Source organism: Phoca vitulina, unplaced genomic scaffold, assembly GCF_004348235.1.
Source record: "Phoca vitulina isolate PV1807 unplaced genomic scaffold, GSC_HSeal_1.0 scaffold6, whole genome shotgun sequence".
NCBI lineage: Eukaryota > Metazoa > Chordata > Mammalia > Carnivora > Phocidae > Phoca > Phoca vitulina.
Window position 1 is genome coordinate 29,146,210 of NW_022589709.1, and position 14,139 is coordinate 29,160,348.

The following is a 14,139-nucleotide window of genomic DNA, read 5'->3' on the forward strand; positions in this document are numbered from 1 at the left end:
GGTGGTGAGCCTCTCCTTGAATTCTTCAGGGAAAGGCAGGAAAACAAAGCAAAGCACACAACAAAGCAATAAGCCTATTAAGCAAACCAAACAAACTATAATTCCATCCAAGCAGCTCTAAGCCAAGAAGAGGCATTCACTCACTCACTGGGCACTGACTCTAGCCACTGGAAAATGCGAAGGGACCCTCACCACTGACTTTCAAGTCTTTTAAAATTGAACATTTATAAGATTATTGTTTTTCAGTTTTGCTTACTCGGTGTTCCATTATCTACCTATTTATTTCTATTTTTGCCTTCATGTTTCTTTTTTCTTTTAATCACTATCACATTTGCCTGTTTTAGTCTACACAAGTAAAAAAAAGACCGAGTATTGATTTTTATTATTATTCATCGAGGGGAATAACAATAACAATAATAATAATACTTCCCATCCTATACGCTTCCTGAAAAACTATTTAGACGTTTCTGATGAGAAGAGTCACTTCAAAGACTCAGGGCCTTCAGACTATTTCTGAAGTGCATTTCAGGAGAGGGGCAGCAGCGTGGGGATTGTTACTGCCCAGGCTTGCAGTATTTTCAGTCAGCAAAGGGAAACAAATTGAGTGTTACCTCCAAGTACGTCCTGGGCTTTATTTTTTTATTTTTTTTTTACCTACTTTAGATATTCAGTGTCTCAGTATGTCTTTCTTCCTGCCATATTTCCATTTCAAATCACAGCCCTCTCAGTCATGAGGACATAAGAGATAGGGGGGTACTTTCTGTGACTTTCTCGTGGTCACCAAACTAGTTCCTGGAAAAGCAGCCTTAAAATGTTGTGCTGTTGCCATTTCTGTCTGGCAACTGAAGCTTTCAAAAGTGCCACTTGGCCACCAGTTGGCAGGACATGGATGATTTTTTTTCACTGTTGAGGCTAGGAGGCCCGTCTTAGTATACAGTTCTCAAAAAAAATGACCAGTGCGTATGAACAGGAGCACATCCCGACTCTGGTCCTCTCAGGTGGCATCTGCCCACGCCGGTGTGCTAAGTACAAAGGGCGCTAATGAGGCAAACTACTGTTCTTAGCTCACTTTAGGCGGGGCAGAATGCCCGCTGTGGAGATACTATTATGCTTGGAAAGTCATCAACAGTTTGTCACATTGAAAAGAAAAATGAGACAGCCATGCCAAGGAGGCTCATTCCTTCATACTATCAAATGAGCTGTGACAAATGTGCATGAGAAGAACAGAAAGCCAGAAATCAAAATGTTGCCTTGTTGCTCTCACAAGCCAGTCATTAAATGCTCATCTTTATTTTGGGTTCAGCTAATAGGTGGCAACGGGCTTGCCAGTTACAGGCAGTTCCTCTTCTATACCAAAAGAGGTTCTTAGGAACTGCTTTGCAAAACATATGCTTGTAAAGTGCTTCATGTTTTCTGATAGGAAAAATAATATAATAGAACAAAGGTGAGGGGGGAAATGTGTGAACTATTCATTGGCTAAGGATTTTGCTTTAAATAAATCACAATATGTCATCGATTCAAGGCTACAATAACAATAAACCTCTATCTGTGGTCCTCAAACGGATCCAGGGAGCCAAGGGTTCTGCTGGAAATACTCTGTGGCCATTAGGGGGCTCAGGAGGAGGACAGTGGATAGGACTTTGGGACCTCTATTCCTACTGCAATCAGAAGGATTCAACTGTAATCTTTTTAATGAACTTTTCTACTCCTTTGTGTCATTTGAAACAGAAAATCGCATTGTTAAGCTTTAGGATTAAGCTTGAGGATCTCAGAGTTGAATGAATTTAAAGATCTTCCAATTCAGGCTTTGTAAATTCTTCTGAGGTTTCTTCTCTCTTCTGTTGAGGTGCCCTTCCCTAACAAAGTCAAACTGACAAGAAAGAGAATGACAGCATCCTCCTGGGGCATCTGGTGACATTGCCCAGGGCAACCTGCTCTCAAAATCTTATATTTTGTCTTAAAAATTCATAAGGGATTTGTGTTCTCAGAATCATAATTATGTTTGCTTTAACACCACATCATGTTTAAACTTAACATTAAGTCAAATAGTTCTCTAAGAAGTTGCACCAAGTTATGTTGTAGTTTAATGCATCCTGTGGTGTACCAATGTGCACCTCAGGGGATTAAAAGGTTAAACACATTCTAGGGTCTAAAGACTTGCGTATAAGATCCAGGTGTGCTACTTACTAGGTAGCTTTGGATAAATAATTTCACTTATGTGAAACTTTGAGCTCGAATACTGTCAAATATTGTAAATTTTATATTTATTTATTTTTTATTTATTCATTTGAGACACAGAGATAGAGAGAGAGAGAGAGAGTATGAGCAGGGGGAGAGGCAGAGGCAGAAGGAGAGGGAGAAGCAGGCTCCCCGCTGAGCCAGGAGCCCGATGTGGGGCTCCATCCAGGATCCTGGGATCATGACCTGAGCCGAAGGCAGACGCTTAGCCATCTGAGCCACCGAGGAGCCCCAAATATTGTAAATTTTAATCTCCATTGTTAAGGCTGGAGAAACAACATAAATCTGGGCTGTTCTTTTCTTTTCTTTTTGGTATGGAGTGGCAGGGATCATTCCCTTCCATATGAGCTGCCTTGCAAAAGAAAGAAGACAAAAAAAAAATGCAAGCCTGAAGGGTGTGTATGCAAGCAGATGGATGTTAGGGACCATAGTCTTTCTTGTGATTATGGGGAGAAGAAAGTGGGAGGTAACTGTGTATCTTTTGCCCTCACACCTTTTTGATACCACTTGACAGAACCCTCCTTTTTATTGTCCTACTGTCTCAGCCTCCTTGCATAGCAGCAATGTCCACAATAGCCAAACTGTGGAAAGAGCCAAGATGCCCATCAACAGATGAATGGATAAAGAAGAAGTGGTATATATATACAATGGAATATTATGCAGCCATCAAAAGGAATAAGATCTTGCCATTTGCAACGACGTGGATGGAACTGGAGGGTATTATGCTGAGCGAAATAAGTCAAACAGAGAAAGACATGTATCATATGACCTCACTGATATGAGGAATTCTTAATCTCAGGAAACAAACTGAGGGTTGCTGGAGTGGGGGGTGGGGTGGGAGGGATGGGGTGACTGGGTGATGGACACTGGGGAGGGTATGTGTTCTGGTAAGCGCTGTGAATTGTGCAAGACTGTTGAATCTCAGATCTGTACCTCTGAAACAAATAATGCAATATATGTTAAGAAAGAAAAAAAGAAGAAGAAGAATGTAGCAGGAGGGGAAGAATGGGGGTGGGAAATCGGAGGGGGAGAAGAACCATGAGAGACAATGGACTCTGAAAAACAAACTGAGGGTTCTAGAGGGGAGGGGGTTGGGAGGATGGGTTAGCCTGGTGATGGGTATTGAGGAGGGCACGTTCTGCATGGAGCACTGGGTGTTATGCACAAACAATGAATCATGGAACACTATATCTAAAACTAATGATGTAATGTATGGGGATTAACATAACAATAAAAAAATTTAAAAAAAATGGAGCTCATATGTTCAGGCACAAACTTTTCTGAAGAATGTAATAGAAGAAGGAGAACTGAAGTACACAAGGAAGTAAGTGGTGGGCAGGCACACACAGAGCTGCAGACACATTATGTAAAACTTGACTTTTGATCTGAAGGAAGAATCTCTTCTTACATAGGAGTCAATATACCATATGAGTTCCTTCAAACCAATTTAATCTTTGTGATGATAATGTAATTAAATGGCAATTGTGAGAGATTCATAAACTGATTTTCGTTTACTGAATCAACACAGAACAAATTTCTAGATTTTGGTGTAATATCAGTTCTTGTCTATTGAAAGGAAAAGCAAATTTCACCTCGGAGTTAGGCTCTCTTTTCAAGTTTGCTGTACTGACTCACATACTGTGACTTACTCATTGTCGAATGTCTGGTGAATGCTAATGTTTAGGCATAATGCTTTCTGAGGTTTTCATTTCATGGCTGTTCACATGAGAATAAGGTTTTTATGAGAATAAGGCTCATTTAGAATTTAGTTTCTTACGTAGCACACACTTTTGCTTTCTCGATGCATATTTGAATTGAAAGTTAATGTCCTTGGTTGGCACAGTATATTATTATTAAAAGAAAAATCAAAGCAAACACCACACTAATACAAAGCGAAGACATAAAAGAAAGTTAAATCTCTCACTGTATCAATAGATACGAGGAAGTTAAAACTCAGAGGGGCAAAATAATGAAGATCGGAAAATCAGTAAGGATCTGAAACACTACTGAAGTAAAATACATATTATCAATGTAATGAATTTCTTTCTGAAGGACTACTATCATTAGATATTTGATTCTTCACTGCTTTTCAGGTGAGATAGTGTGAAAAGTCCTATTTGTTGTGTATGAATAGAAACACGGAGAAAAGGGGAATTTGTACTGCAATCTTTCGTTCAGACTCAGCTTGGTTCAGTTCAGATCCTGTAACTTTTGCTAAAACTCCATTTGAGGGCGAGGCTGTGTAGGCTCTGTCCTGTTCTGTTCACCATCATAGCCTCAGAATCTAGCAAGGTGCCTGACCTGGGGCAGAAACTTAATAAATATCTCTAGAATGAATTTTGATCAATCCCAGCCTAGTTGTCAGTATTCTAACAGACAAATTTCTCAAATATTGAGGCATTTTGAAGTTTTTTTTTTTTAATATAGCGAATTTGTTATTTTAAAGAATACTGTTATGAGTATGGAGATAGAGTTTGTCCAGTGCTTCATGATAGTTGCACTTTGATCCAAGTAAAGCCAATACATCTTTACATGTTTTGGAAAACATAAGTCTCATTTGCAGCACTGTAGCAGGCTGAATATTCTAAAATCAGCCACAGGCATACGCAGGCAGTGTATGTGAGCATTCTGGTCATTCTGGCAGCCCGGTCAGATTGCAGAGAAGGTACACGGAAGAGACGGAAGGGCGACGGGCATGGCGAACCAGTCAGGGTGTGTGTAAAAAGCACTAGTAGAATAAGCAGTGGTAAACCATTTGTGAAGTCACAATTAGCCTTTAGTCTCTGTCCTAAACCAAGCCTTGAGGACTTGAATAAATTCCAGAAAGTGCTATTTTCAAGTCTTGTTGCTCAATGCAGTAACAGCATACAAAAAGCAAACAAGATTTCTGTTGGATCTAAGAGAACTACAAAAGTACAATTTAACATACTGTGGTATCCTCTCTACTTGGATGAAAGCAGGAAAAGACTTATTTTTTTGGTATTTTAACTACAGTGAATTTCAACCTGCTCTGGTGTGCAAAGTCTACTAAGAACCTTAGAAATGCATACAGTGTTACTTTGCATCTGAAGAAACTGATCTAAGAACAGACAAGGATATTTATTCTAAATAAAACATAGTAATAGGAAACTCCTAAAAACATAGTTAAGAAAGTTATCACATCTCCTTAAAGTTTTTAAAAATCATTCAGGTACAAATTGAATGCCAAGATTCATATCTTAGTTTATTCTCATGACAACGGATACCTAGGCAATGTACGTGAATACCTTGCGCACTGGCTTGAAGACATCTATAATTTCCCCACTGGAAAAGTTCATCACAAATCCCTGTACAGGTTCTTGGTCCCCAGAGAAAGGCTTCCCATTCACCGCAAAGAGCAAACCTGTGACAATACATCCAGTTAACCTTTCTTTAAAATATGGAGGAGACTGGCCTTCAAATATATGCATGTACATTACACAAACAATTGACTTCAGGTGGTCAGCCTAGTCCCTACAATTGAAAACAATAGTAGAAAATAAAATACTAAGCAAATTTATCTTGAATAATAAGAACAGGGGCAAACAAGTTAGTTAAGGCACTAACCTCCTTATAATAGGAAAACCAGGAACTGCAAGGCCTTTTCCACTTAGGAAGCCAGTAGAAATCAGGAATACACAGATAGTGATATAGATACAGAGACATAGAGTTATCACAGACATCCTAGTGATAACCTTTAAGTCAGTCACTGTGGGATATCAGATCTTTTAAAAAATAAGTACTATATGCTATCGCTACGAGGAGAATCAAGAGAAGAATACACAAAGGCAGCAAGTGAAGTTACGGTAGAAACATAATAATCTGAGTTTAAACAACTGAAGTCTGAAAATGTGAGATGCGCACTTCTCAAAGACTTATTTTTTCCTAATTAAAAAAATTAGACCATCTTTTTTAATATTAATTCCATGAATACTTTGTATAGCAAAGTTATATTTCTTAATGTAGTAGTGCTTATACAAAATAATAGAAACCGTGATGTTTGGGTTAAATAAACACTTCAGATGATTGAATATTGTTTTAAAGAATTAAAACACAATAAAATATACATCGCACTGAACTGCTAAGATCTTTTCATCTTTTTTTTAAAGGATTTCAGGAAAAGGTTCTTTAGCATATCATACTAAGAAAAAAATCAACATATCAGCATCAGTTATTATTGTGCAATACTGCAGAGGGAATTCCAATTATAATACACTTTGGCTTTGCTTATATTCTATTTTTAACCAGATTTTCTCTCATAGTCTTAGTGTTTTTCTCCTATTTGATTTATTTTTAGTCACCATGAACTTGATCACCCTCCTTATTAAGTGAATGGTCTTGCCAAATTTATTCTTTAACGTATGAAGTAAAAACGAACATGAGAATTTGTTTTTCACTGACATTAATGAGAGTCTTTTATTATTTTGTTACTTGTTCCTTGTGGAAGGCAAACTTCTCCTTAATCTGGTCACCTGAGTCTCTTTACTCCATTTCCTAAATACATTGGGGCATGCTTGGGAAGAGAGCAGGCATATGCAACTTTAATAGTATAAGAAATGTAAACATAATAGCGATGACTACAAATAGTCAATGCTACTTTAATAGAGGTACACATATATTTATGAAATATATTGTAAAAATTATATAGATATTTTAGAAATATATTTTTAGTTGTTCAGTAGTCATGATTTAAAGAAATCATAAGCAAGTTATTTTGTAATATGAATCAACTGGAGCTTATTTTATAAATTTATATTATTTTTCTGATTTTCTTCAAGTCCAGAAAATCTATTTTGAAAAGGAGAAAAAAAATTCTGGATTTTATTGGTCATTTATCTTGGCATTTAAGCCATTAACTAAGCCTCACTTACTTTACATCTTTACCTTAAAAAAAAAAAAAATTGGCCACCGCTTTTTCAAAAAATGTGAAGCAGAAGTATTTTGAATACTGTACTGATTTTATCACACACCATCTGTTGATGATGTGTAAAGATACAATATTAATCACTTAATAACTAGAGCAAATGATCCCAATTAAGGAAAAATGAAAATCCATATTTGGGAACAATTTTTGAATCCATTACAAACAGTTAAGTTTGAGTGCTTTCTTATTTCTGTATGAAGAACAGGGTCACGTGAGTTGAAAATGATCTACAAGGCACTAACAGTTTTAAAATAGTTCAAGATCTGATCTATGAAGCATCTTCAATCCCTTAATAAGAAAAATAATTCATAAAAAAAGCATATTAAGAGAAATAATTTGTAAGGATAGAGTATAGCATGACAAAACACAAAAAATAAAGATGAAGTACCTGGTATATATGAAATTGCAAATACATTTCTTCCAAATGATGCATGCTTAATCTCTCGCACAAATTCTTTGGTGTCAGTTTTAAAACACTGGATTCGACCGTTTTCCCTGTCTGCCACGCATAATTGGCCCACATGAGGCACAAGAGCCAAGCTGTGAGGAACACTGAACTGGCCTGGTTTAGGATTGCTCCTAGAAGACTCTACAGAACAAAGAAAAACCTCAGATACACAATTTGTAAAATCACCCAAAGTCTGACTTTAACGTTTTCTAATGTTTCCAAGTCCATGGTAGTAAACCATTAAATATCTGGGGGACCAGGGGAAAAATAAGGTAAAGCAGTTTATAAGTTTATAATATCTCTTGCCCACAAACACATTATGGATTTTCTCCCTATTTGGACAAAGTTTTTGTGTTGAAGCATTCTTTTTTCCTCTCACAAGACTGTGTGTGTGTGTAAGAAAATTGCCAACTGGATGCATACGGAGGCCGTGCTTTTCCCACTGCAGGGGACAGTTACATCCGACAATTACACCCAGTCGCTAGTTCCTAGTGTAACTGGCTAAGAAGAACAGAGATCAAGAGTCAGATTGAGTACCTTCTCCCCACTGTGTGATGAACTCTCCAGTTGGTGAAAACTGCACAATCCGACTGTTGCAGTAACCGTCTGATACGTAGATGGTTCCAGTGTCTGGGTCTACAGCGACATCAGTGGGTTGACAAAAGTGATTCTGGTCACTGCCTGGTTGCATGCTCCTTCCCAGGATTAACAGAGGGCCGCCTTTACTGTTTGGATCCAGTTTGAACACCTTTTTAAAGAAGGAACAAAAGTCTTACCCACTCTGCATGGTTATTATGGGTACACCCCTGCCTGACCTAGACCACTTTCACAGGCAGTTAGAGTGGAAGCTCCCAGAGGTTTATTTAGAAGAAGATACTTGGTAGAACTGGATAGGACTCTAAAAATCATCTGGTCTGATTCCTTCATTCTTTAAGGGAGGCCCTTAGAGATTAAGTGATCTGCTCAAGGTCATCCAGGTAATTGTTGGTGAATGGAGACTAGTAGTGAACGGATGTCTTGTTCCCCCGATGTCACACTTTTTTTGTCTCTCCTCGGCTAAGAGTACAGTGCTCTCCAGGTAATACATGAGCAATAACTGTTTACTGAGATGATGTTTGAAGACTCTTTTTTTTTTTTTAAAGATTTTATTTATTCATTTGAGACACAGAGATAGAGAGAGAGAGAGAGCTTGAGCAGTGGGAGAGGCAGAGGGAGAGGGAGAGGAAGAAGCAGACTCCCTGCTGAGTCAGGAGCCCGACGTGGGGCTCGATCCCAGGACCCTGGGATCATGACCTGAGCTGAAGGCAGACGCTTAACCATCTGAGCCACCCAGGCGCCCCTTGAAGACTCTTACAGTTATGTCTTCTGAGTTCCAGGTTGTTTTTTTTTCTCCTAGTTTTCATACTTCTTTGCCACCTTTTCATAAAATGGATATTAAAGCTCATCTTTTGAGAGGAAGACCTTATGTCTATTCTGTGATGGAAATAGAACTTCCTTTAAAAACAACAAAAATGTGATGTTTTAAATATAAACATGGATATACCTGAAGATCTTGCCTGGGTTTATAGAAGATTAAAGTGGTTTAAGGAAAAAACAACAACAACAACACAAGTGATAAAACAGAACTAAGCCCTGGGAACACAGAAAAGCAAAGCAAATGTGGAGAGCCAAGAAGTGTGGGAAGGCCCACACGGTTGTTACAGCGAAGCCTCACATCTGGCCCTAAGCTTCCTGCCAGCCCATAGAAGGGTGACTTGGGGGCGCCTGGGTGGCTCAGTTGGTTAAGCGTCTGCCTTCGGCTCAGGTCATGATCCCAGGGTCCTGGGATCGAGCCCCGCATCGGGCTCCCTGCTCGGCGGGGAGCCTGCTTCTCCCTCTCTCTCTGCTGCTCCCCCTGCTTGTGCTCTATCCCTCTCTCTCTCTCAAATAAATAATAAAATCTTAAAAAAAAAAATTAAAAAAAAAAAAAGAAGGGTGACTTGATTATTTACATATTAGCTTTTCCTAGCCCTGAGTTCTAAAGGAAAACTTTCAGATGTGGCAGTTCCATTTTCTTGTGATCAACTTCCTGTGTGACAGAAAAAGGCCCCGACAGCTCTAGAGCATTTCAAGAGCATAACTCCATTAAGTTCTATTTGAATCCCTGCCAAATGGAAGCTTACCTGATGCAGAGCCACGTCTGTGACCCAGTGATTTCCATCTTTATCTATACTCAAGCCATGGGGCAAATAAAATCTGCAAAATAAAAACAATGGTCTTAATTATATAATTACTCCCAAAGCATACATGAGAAGAATTTTTTTTGCTAATTAATCTGTAAAGGTTATATAAATTTATGAATTGATAAACATGTACCTGCATTACTAAAGTCCAACATAAATTAAATGAAAATACCTGTTAAAATAGAAACCTCCTTTTGACATGTCTTTTTTTAAAGTACATTTTTTTAATTTAAATTCAATTAGCCAACATATAGTACATCATTAGTTTCAGATGTAGAGTTTAATAATTCATCAGTTGCGTATAACAGCCAGTGCTCATTACATCATGTGCCCTCCTTAATGCCCATCAGCCCATTACCCCATCCCCCCACCCCTCCTTTTGACATACCTTGAGTGGTATTTATTTAATCTTTGAAAAATGTATAAATGAAGCCTACAATCAATTACAAGTATTTATCACAAAGTATGGTATATTAAACAACACAAATAATATCAATTTAAAAACAAGTTCAAAGATCATAAATATTAACATTTTAGAAATTGTATAAAGCAAATTGTCTAGAAAAATATAAATGGATTTATATAGTTTGAATAGTTTAAACATGCTTCGAGGTAATGTAAGCTGTGTTAATAGAAAATATTAAATATAGGACTCGAAAGCTTTAAGAGTGCCTCCTAAAGACAGTAAAACCCAAAGAAAACACCTTCCAGCATACAAGGTCATCGAAGCAAAGTGAAGTGGTGTGCTGGATAATCATTGGAGAAGGTTAATCTCTTTAACAAATCAACTGGGATAATCTGGGTAAGAGAACTAACTGGAAACTAACGTAGACAGAGGCCCACAGGCTTAAGGAACTTAGAATTAACAAACACATGGGCAATATCTTAATGTGGTTGTGGTCAAATGACATCTGACAAACCACAAGCTGTTTGTCAGCTTCTACCCTTAACCATGGTGGTGACACCACAGACTTTTTTTTTCATGAGCCAAGACCGTAACACCGTGAGCTTGACTAATGAACTGAACTAGATCTGTGTTTTGGTGACTGAATGTGAGGGTTATGACTTGCTTTCAACACAGACACCCCACTGCTGGCCAGGTTCATTTGGCAGCCATTTCTCCACCTTCCTCTCATTCCTTTCTGGAAAGAGAATGCTTCTGATTCATGGGTACAGCACCAGGGAGACAGGCTCAAACCCACTAAGTGGTAGAGCTGCTATTAGGATTTGGCCCCTGACTCGCCATCTTAGAATCCTATGAAAAAAAACAACCCTAATTATTACCATCCTCATAAGCAGCTGCGCTCAGAATGGATGGCTCCCTGGCTTTTCCTGTGCCTAAGCAGATGGAGCAGGGTATAGTTCCTGAAGCTGCCAGGTTAAAATGGTTGAGGACACTCTGTAAGCAGGTGCCCCTTCCCTTCAATGACCATGAATATCAGCCAATATTTTTTTTGGCTGCCAAATGTCATCTAGGAATAAGACCAAATAATAAGTCTTTCAAAGCCAAATTACCTATGCATGCTAAGGAAAACTAAAAATGACATTTGTTTAGTTTTCACTTTGAGATAGCAAGAAAGAAGCCTTTTTTCTTAATGTTGATTACATGATGATTTTGGTTATGTGACTTTAATGCTGAAAAAAAAAAGTTTTAATCTTCAGATCCATGCTGACCAGCAATTCACTTCATCAGCCATGTGTATCAATGGTGCTATGAAGTTTGAGTACCTATTAGAATCACCTGGGAGCTTTAAAATTAGCTTTTGACACCTGGGTCCCATCCCAGCCTAAATCTCAATCTGGTTTTTTGAAGCTTCCCAGGTGATTCTAATTTCAGTCAGGGTTTAGAACCACCTATTTAGAAAATGGAAGATGGGATGGCCCGATTAGTCTCCTGCTTTCGTAAGCTGCGCTTTTTCACCAGCCACCGTACGATACACCCTTTCCGAGACCAGAGCCATGCCACACTTTAACAAACAAGCCTTAATAACCACAGAAGTAATTTCACTCACAGATTTTTTCCACTGGACTGGAGTACTGCAGCATTATTTGGATCTATGACAAGAATAGTGTCTTCTTCAATTGGCCCGAGTCCTCTTTGCTGGTAAACAAACATGCTATCAAAAGAGCTGAAAAAGAAAAAAAAAAGGCATTAGAATGGAAAATAAGCCAATGAGAAATGGCAATGAACTTGAGAAATGCAGATCATTCACTTGAGGTTCAAAATACAGAATCAAGAGAAGAGCTTAAACTTTGTTGTCCTTCACGTTTCTCTTTGATTCCATCTATGTATATATACATATACATATATATACCAGTATGTATATAATGGTAGTTACATATAAACCATCGGCCCGTAGAACCGTGCTGCTTAGAGTGGTCAGTGGAGCGAACTGCCCGGAGATGCAAGGTCTCACACCCACCAAATCTGAAATCTGTCCTTTCACAAGATCCCCAGGTGATTCATATTCATATGAGAGTTTAAGAAATACTACCAGGAACGCTTAACTATTTTTTTTAAAGCTCCGCAAAATATTTTAATTCAATAGCTATTTTCTTTCAAACTACAAAAGAAATCATAATTTATTTTAACTTACACTGTAATAAGGAAAGTATAAATGATAGCAGAAGGGGTAGTGATCAAAAATATGTTTGCTATTGTATCTGTCACAGGTATAACATGCAGATACGTATTACAAGGATAGAGGATCTAACGCTCAAAATATTTTAAAAATATAAAACATAATTGATTCTTGAAACAAGAATATGCTTAGAAACATAAGACTTCCATAAAACAACTATTCTATAAGTACAAAATGGACAACTATATAATATAAAAACTAAAACTAATATGACAATTGCTGTTTTTAATTCTGTATCTCCCAGGTTATAAAATATTATGAACATACATGTTAATATATATTTTTTCCATTTATATTTCTATATGAATTGCTAGTAATATATTTCCCTAAGTTGACAATTATCACAGATACTGTACTTATTTCGATTCCTGTTTAGGAAATTATTTGGGATAAGTGACAAAGATAAAATCTTGTAACCTAATCTTATGTAACAGAGAGATAAATACACAGAACACCAAGAGACCAATTTATATTTTAAAAAACAGAAAACTCGGGCGCCTGGATGGCTCAGTCGTTAAGCGTCTGCCTTCGGCTCCAGGTCATGATCACAGGGTCCTGGGATCGAGCCCTGCATAGGGCTCTCTGCTCAGCACAAAGCCTGCTTCTCCCTCTCCCACTCCCCCTGCTTGTGTTCCTGCTCTTGTTATCTCTCTGTCAAAAAAACAAAACAAAAACAAAAACAAAAAAACCAGAGAACTGGATCAGCACATAGTTGAGTCATACGCATGTGTGTATCTATATAAAAATATACATAATATATTTATATTTTGCCAAAGTCAATGGATGATCAATGAATATTTCTGTAACAGAATTTCCTTTAGAGAATCGACAAAGCCGTTCAAAAAACTATACTATTTTGTAGTTCAACTGTATAAGCAAAAGAAGAATCTGAGTAATATTAAATATTTATGGAGATAATATTTGCAATTTAGAAAGGCAAAAGAATGATCAAATCTGTCTCCTACCTATTGATTGGATGGTTGTGATTCTTGTGGAACTTATGCAGGGTCCCAGTAGAAGAATAAAAAATTCAAAATTACATTCTCTTGCCATTAAAAATACACATCACACAATTATTTGAGCTTCTTGACTGTTACAGTCTTCTGGGAACATTTTTCATGAAAGAACAATAAGTCCCTGAAGTAGTTCTTATTAATGATGCATTCAATTGAAAACAAAATATTGATTCAGCATTGTCAACCTAAAACTTAAGTAATACTGTTCACATATGCTATTATGTGTAGTTAAAAAACCACACAGCAGTCCCTAGGGAAAAAAAAAAAGTACCCGAGTTTATGAAACAGAAGTAACATCACTAACAAAGCAGATTTCAGAAGATATTCATGGGATCATTATTAAATGGAAATGTGAAATTTTATTAGAACCAATGTAAGAGTATACAAGGTCTTATTAAATCATGGGAGACTGATAAAGAGTGAATATGACATAACTCTTTAAAACTATGAAAACCAAAAAGAGTTTATCCTATATCTGAAACTCTATTTTCAATATGAATTTCTTACTAAAAAACATCATATAGATTCTTCTAGAAAACAATGACCCTGGGTTCAACCACCAACGTTCGCTTTTTTGCCAACATGTCTGTGACACCGGATAACGTAAGTTCCGCATGTCTAAGGCTCTTGT

General features: G+C 37.5%; 1 protein-coding gene across 13 annotated transcripts in view; it reads right to left on the reverse strand.

Moving 5' to 3' along the window:
* PAM (peptidylglycine alpha-amidating monooxygenase) overlaps positions 1-14,139 on the reverse strand; it is a 281,181-nt gene that overhangs the window by 12,354 nt on the left and 254,688 nt on the right. For all 13 annotated transcript variants that reach the window (XM_032403926.1, XM_032403929.1, XM_032403928.1 and 10 more), the window contains 5 exons: positions 11,863-11,979; positions 9,791-9,863; positions 8,166-8,376; positions 7,569-7,769; positions 5,505-5,620 (listed from right to left, as the gene is read on the reverse strand). In XM_032403926.1, the coding sequence (XP_032259817.1) occupies positions 5,505-5,620; positions 7,569-7,769; positions 8,166-8,376; positions 9,791-9,863; positions 11,863-11,979 (718 nt within the window). The remainder of the gene's footprint in view (positions 1-5,504; positions 5,621-7,568; positions 7,770-8,165; positions 8,377-9,790; positions 9,864-11,862; positions 11,980-14,139) is intronic.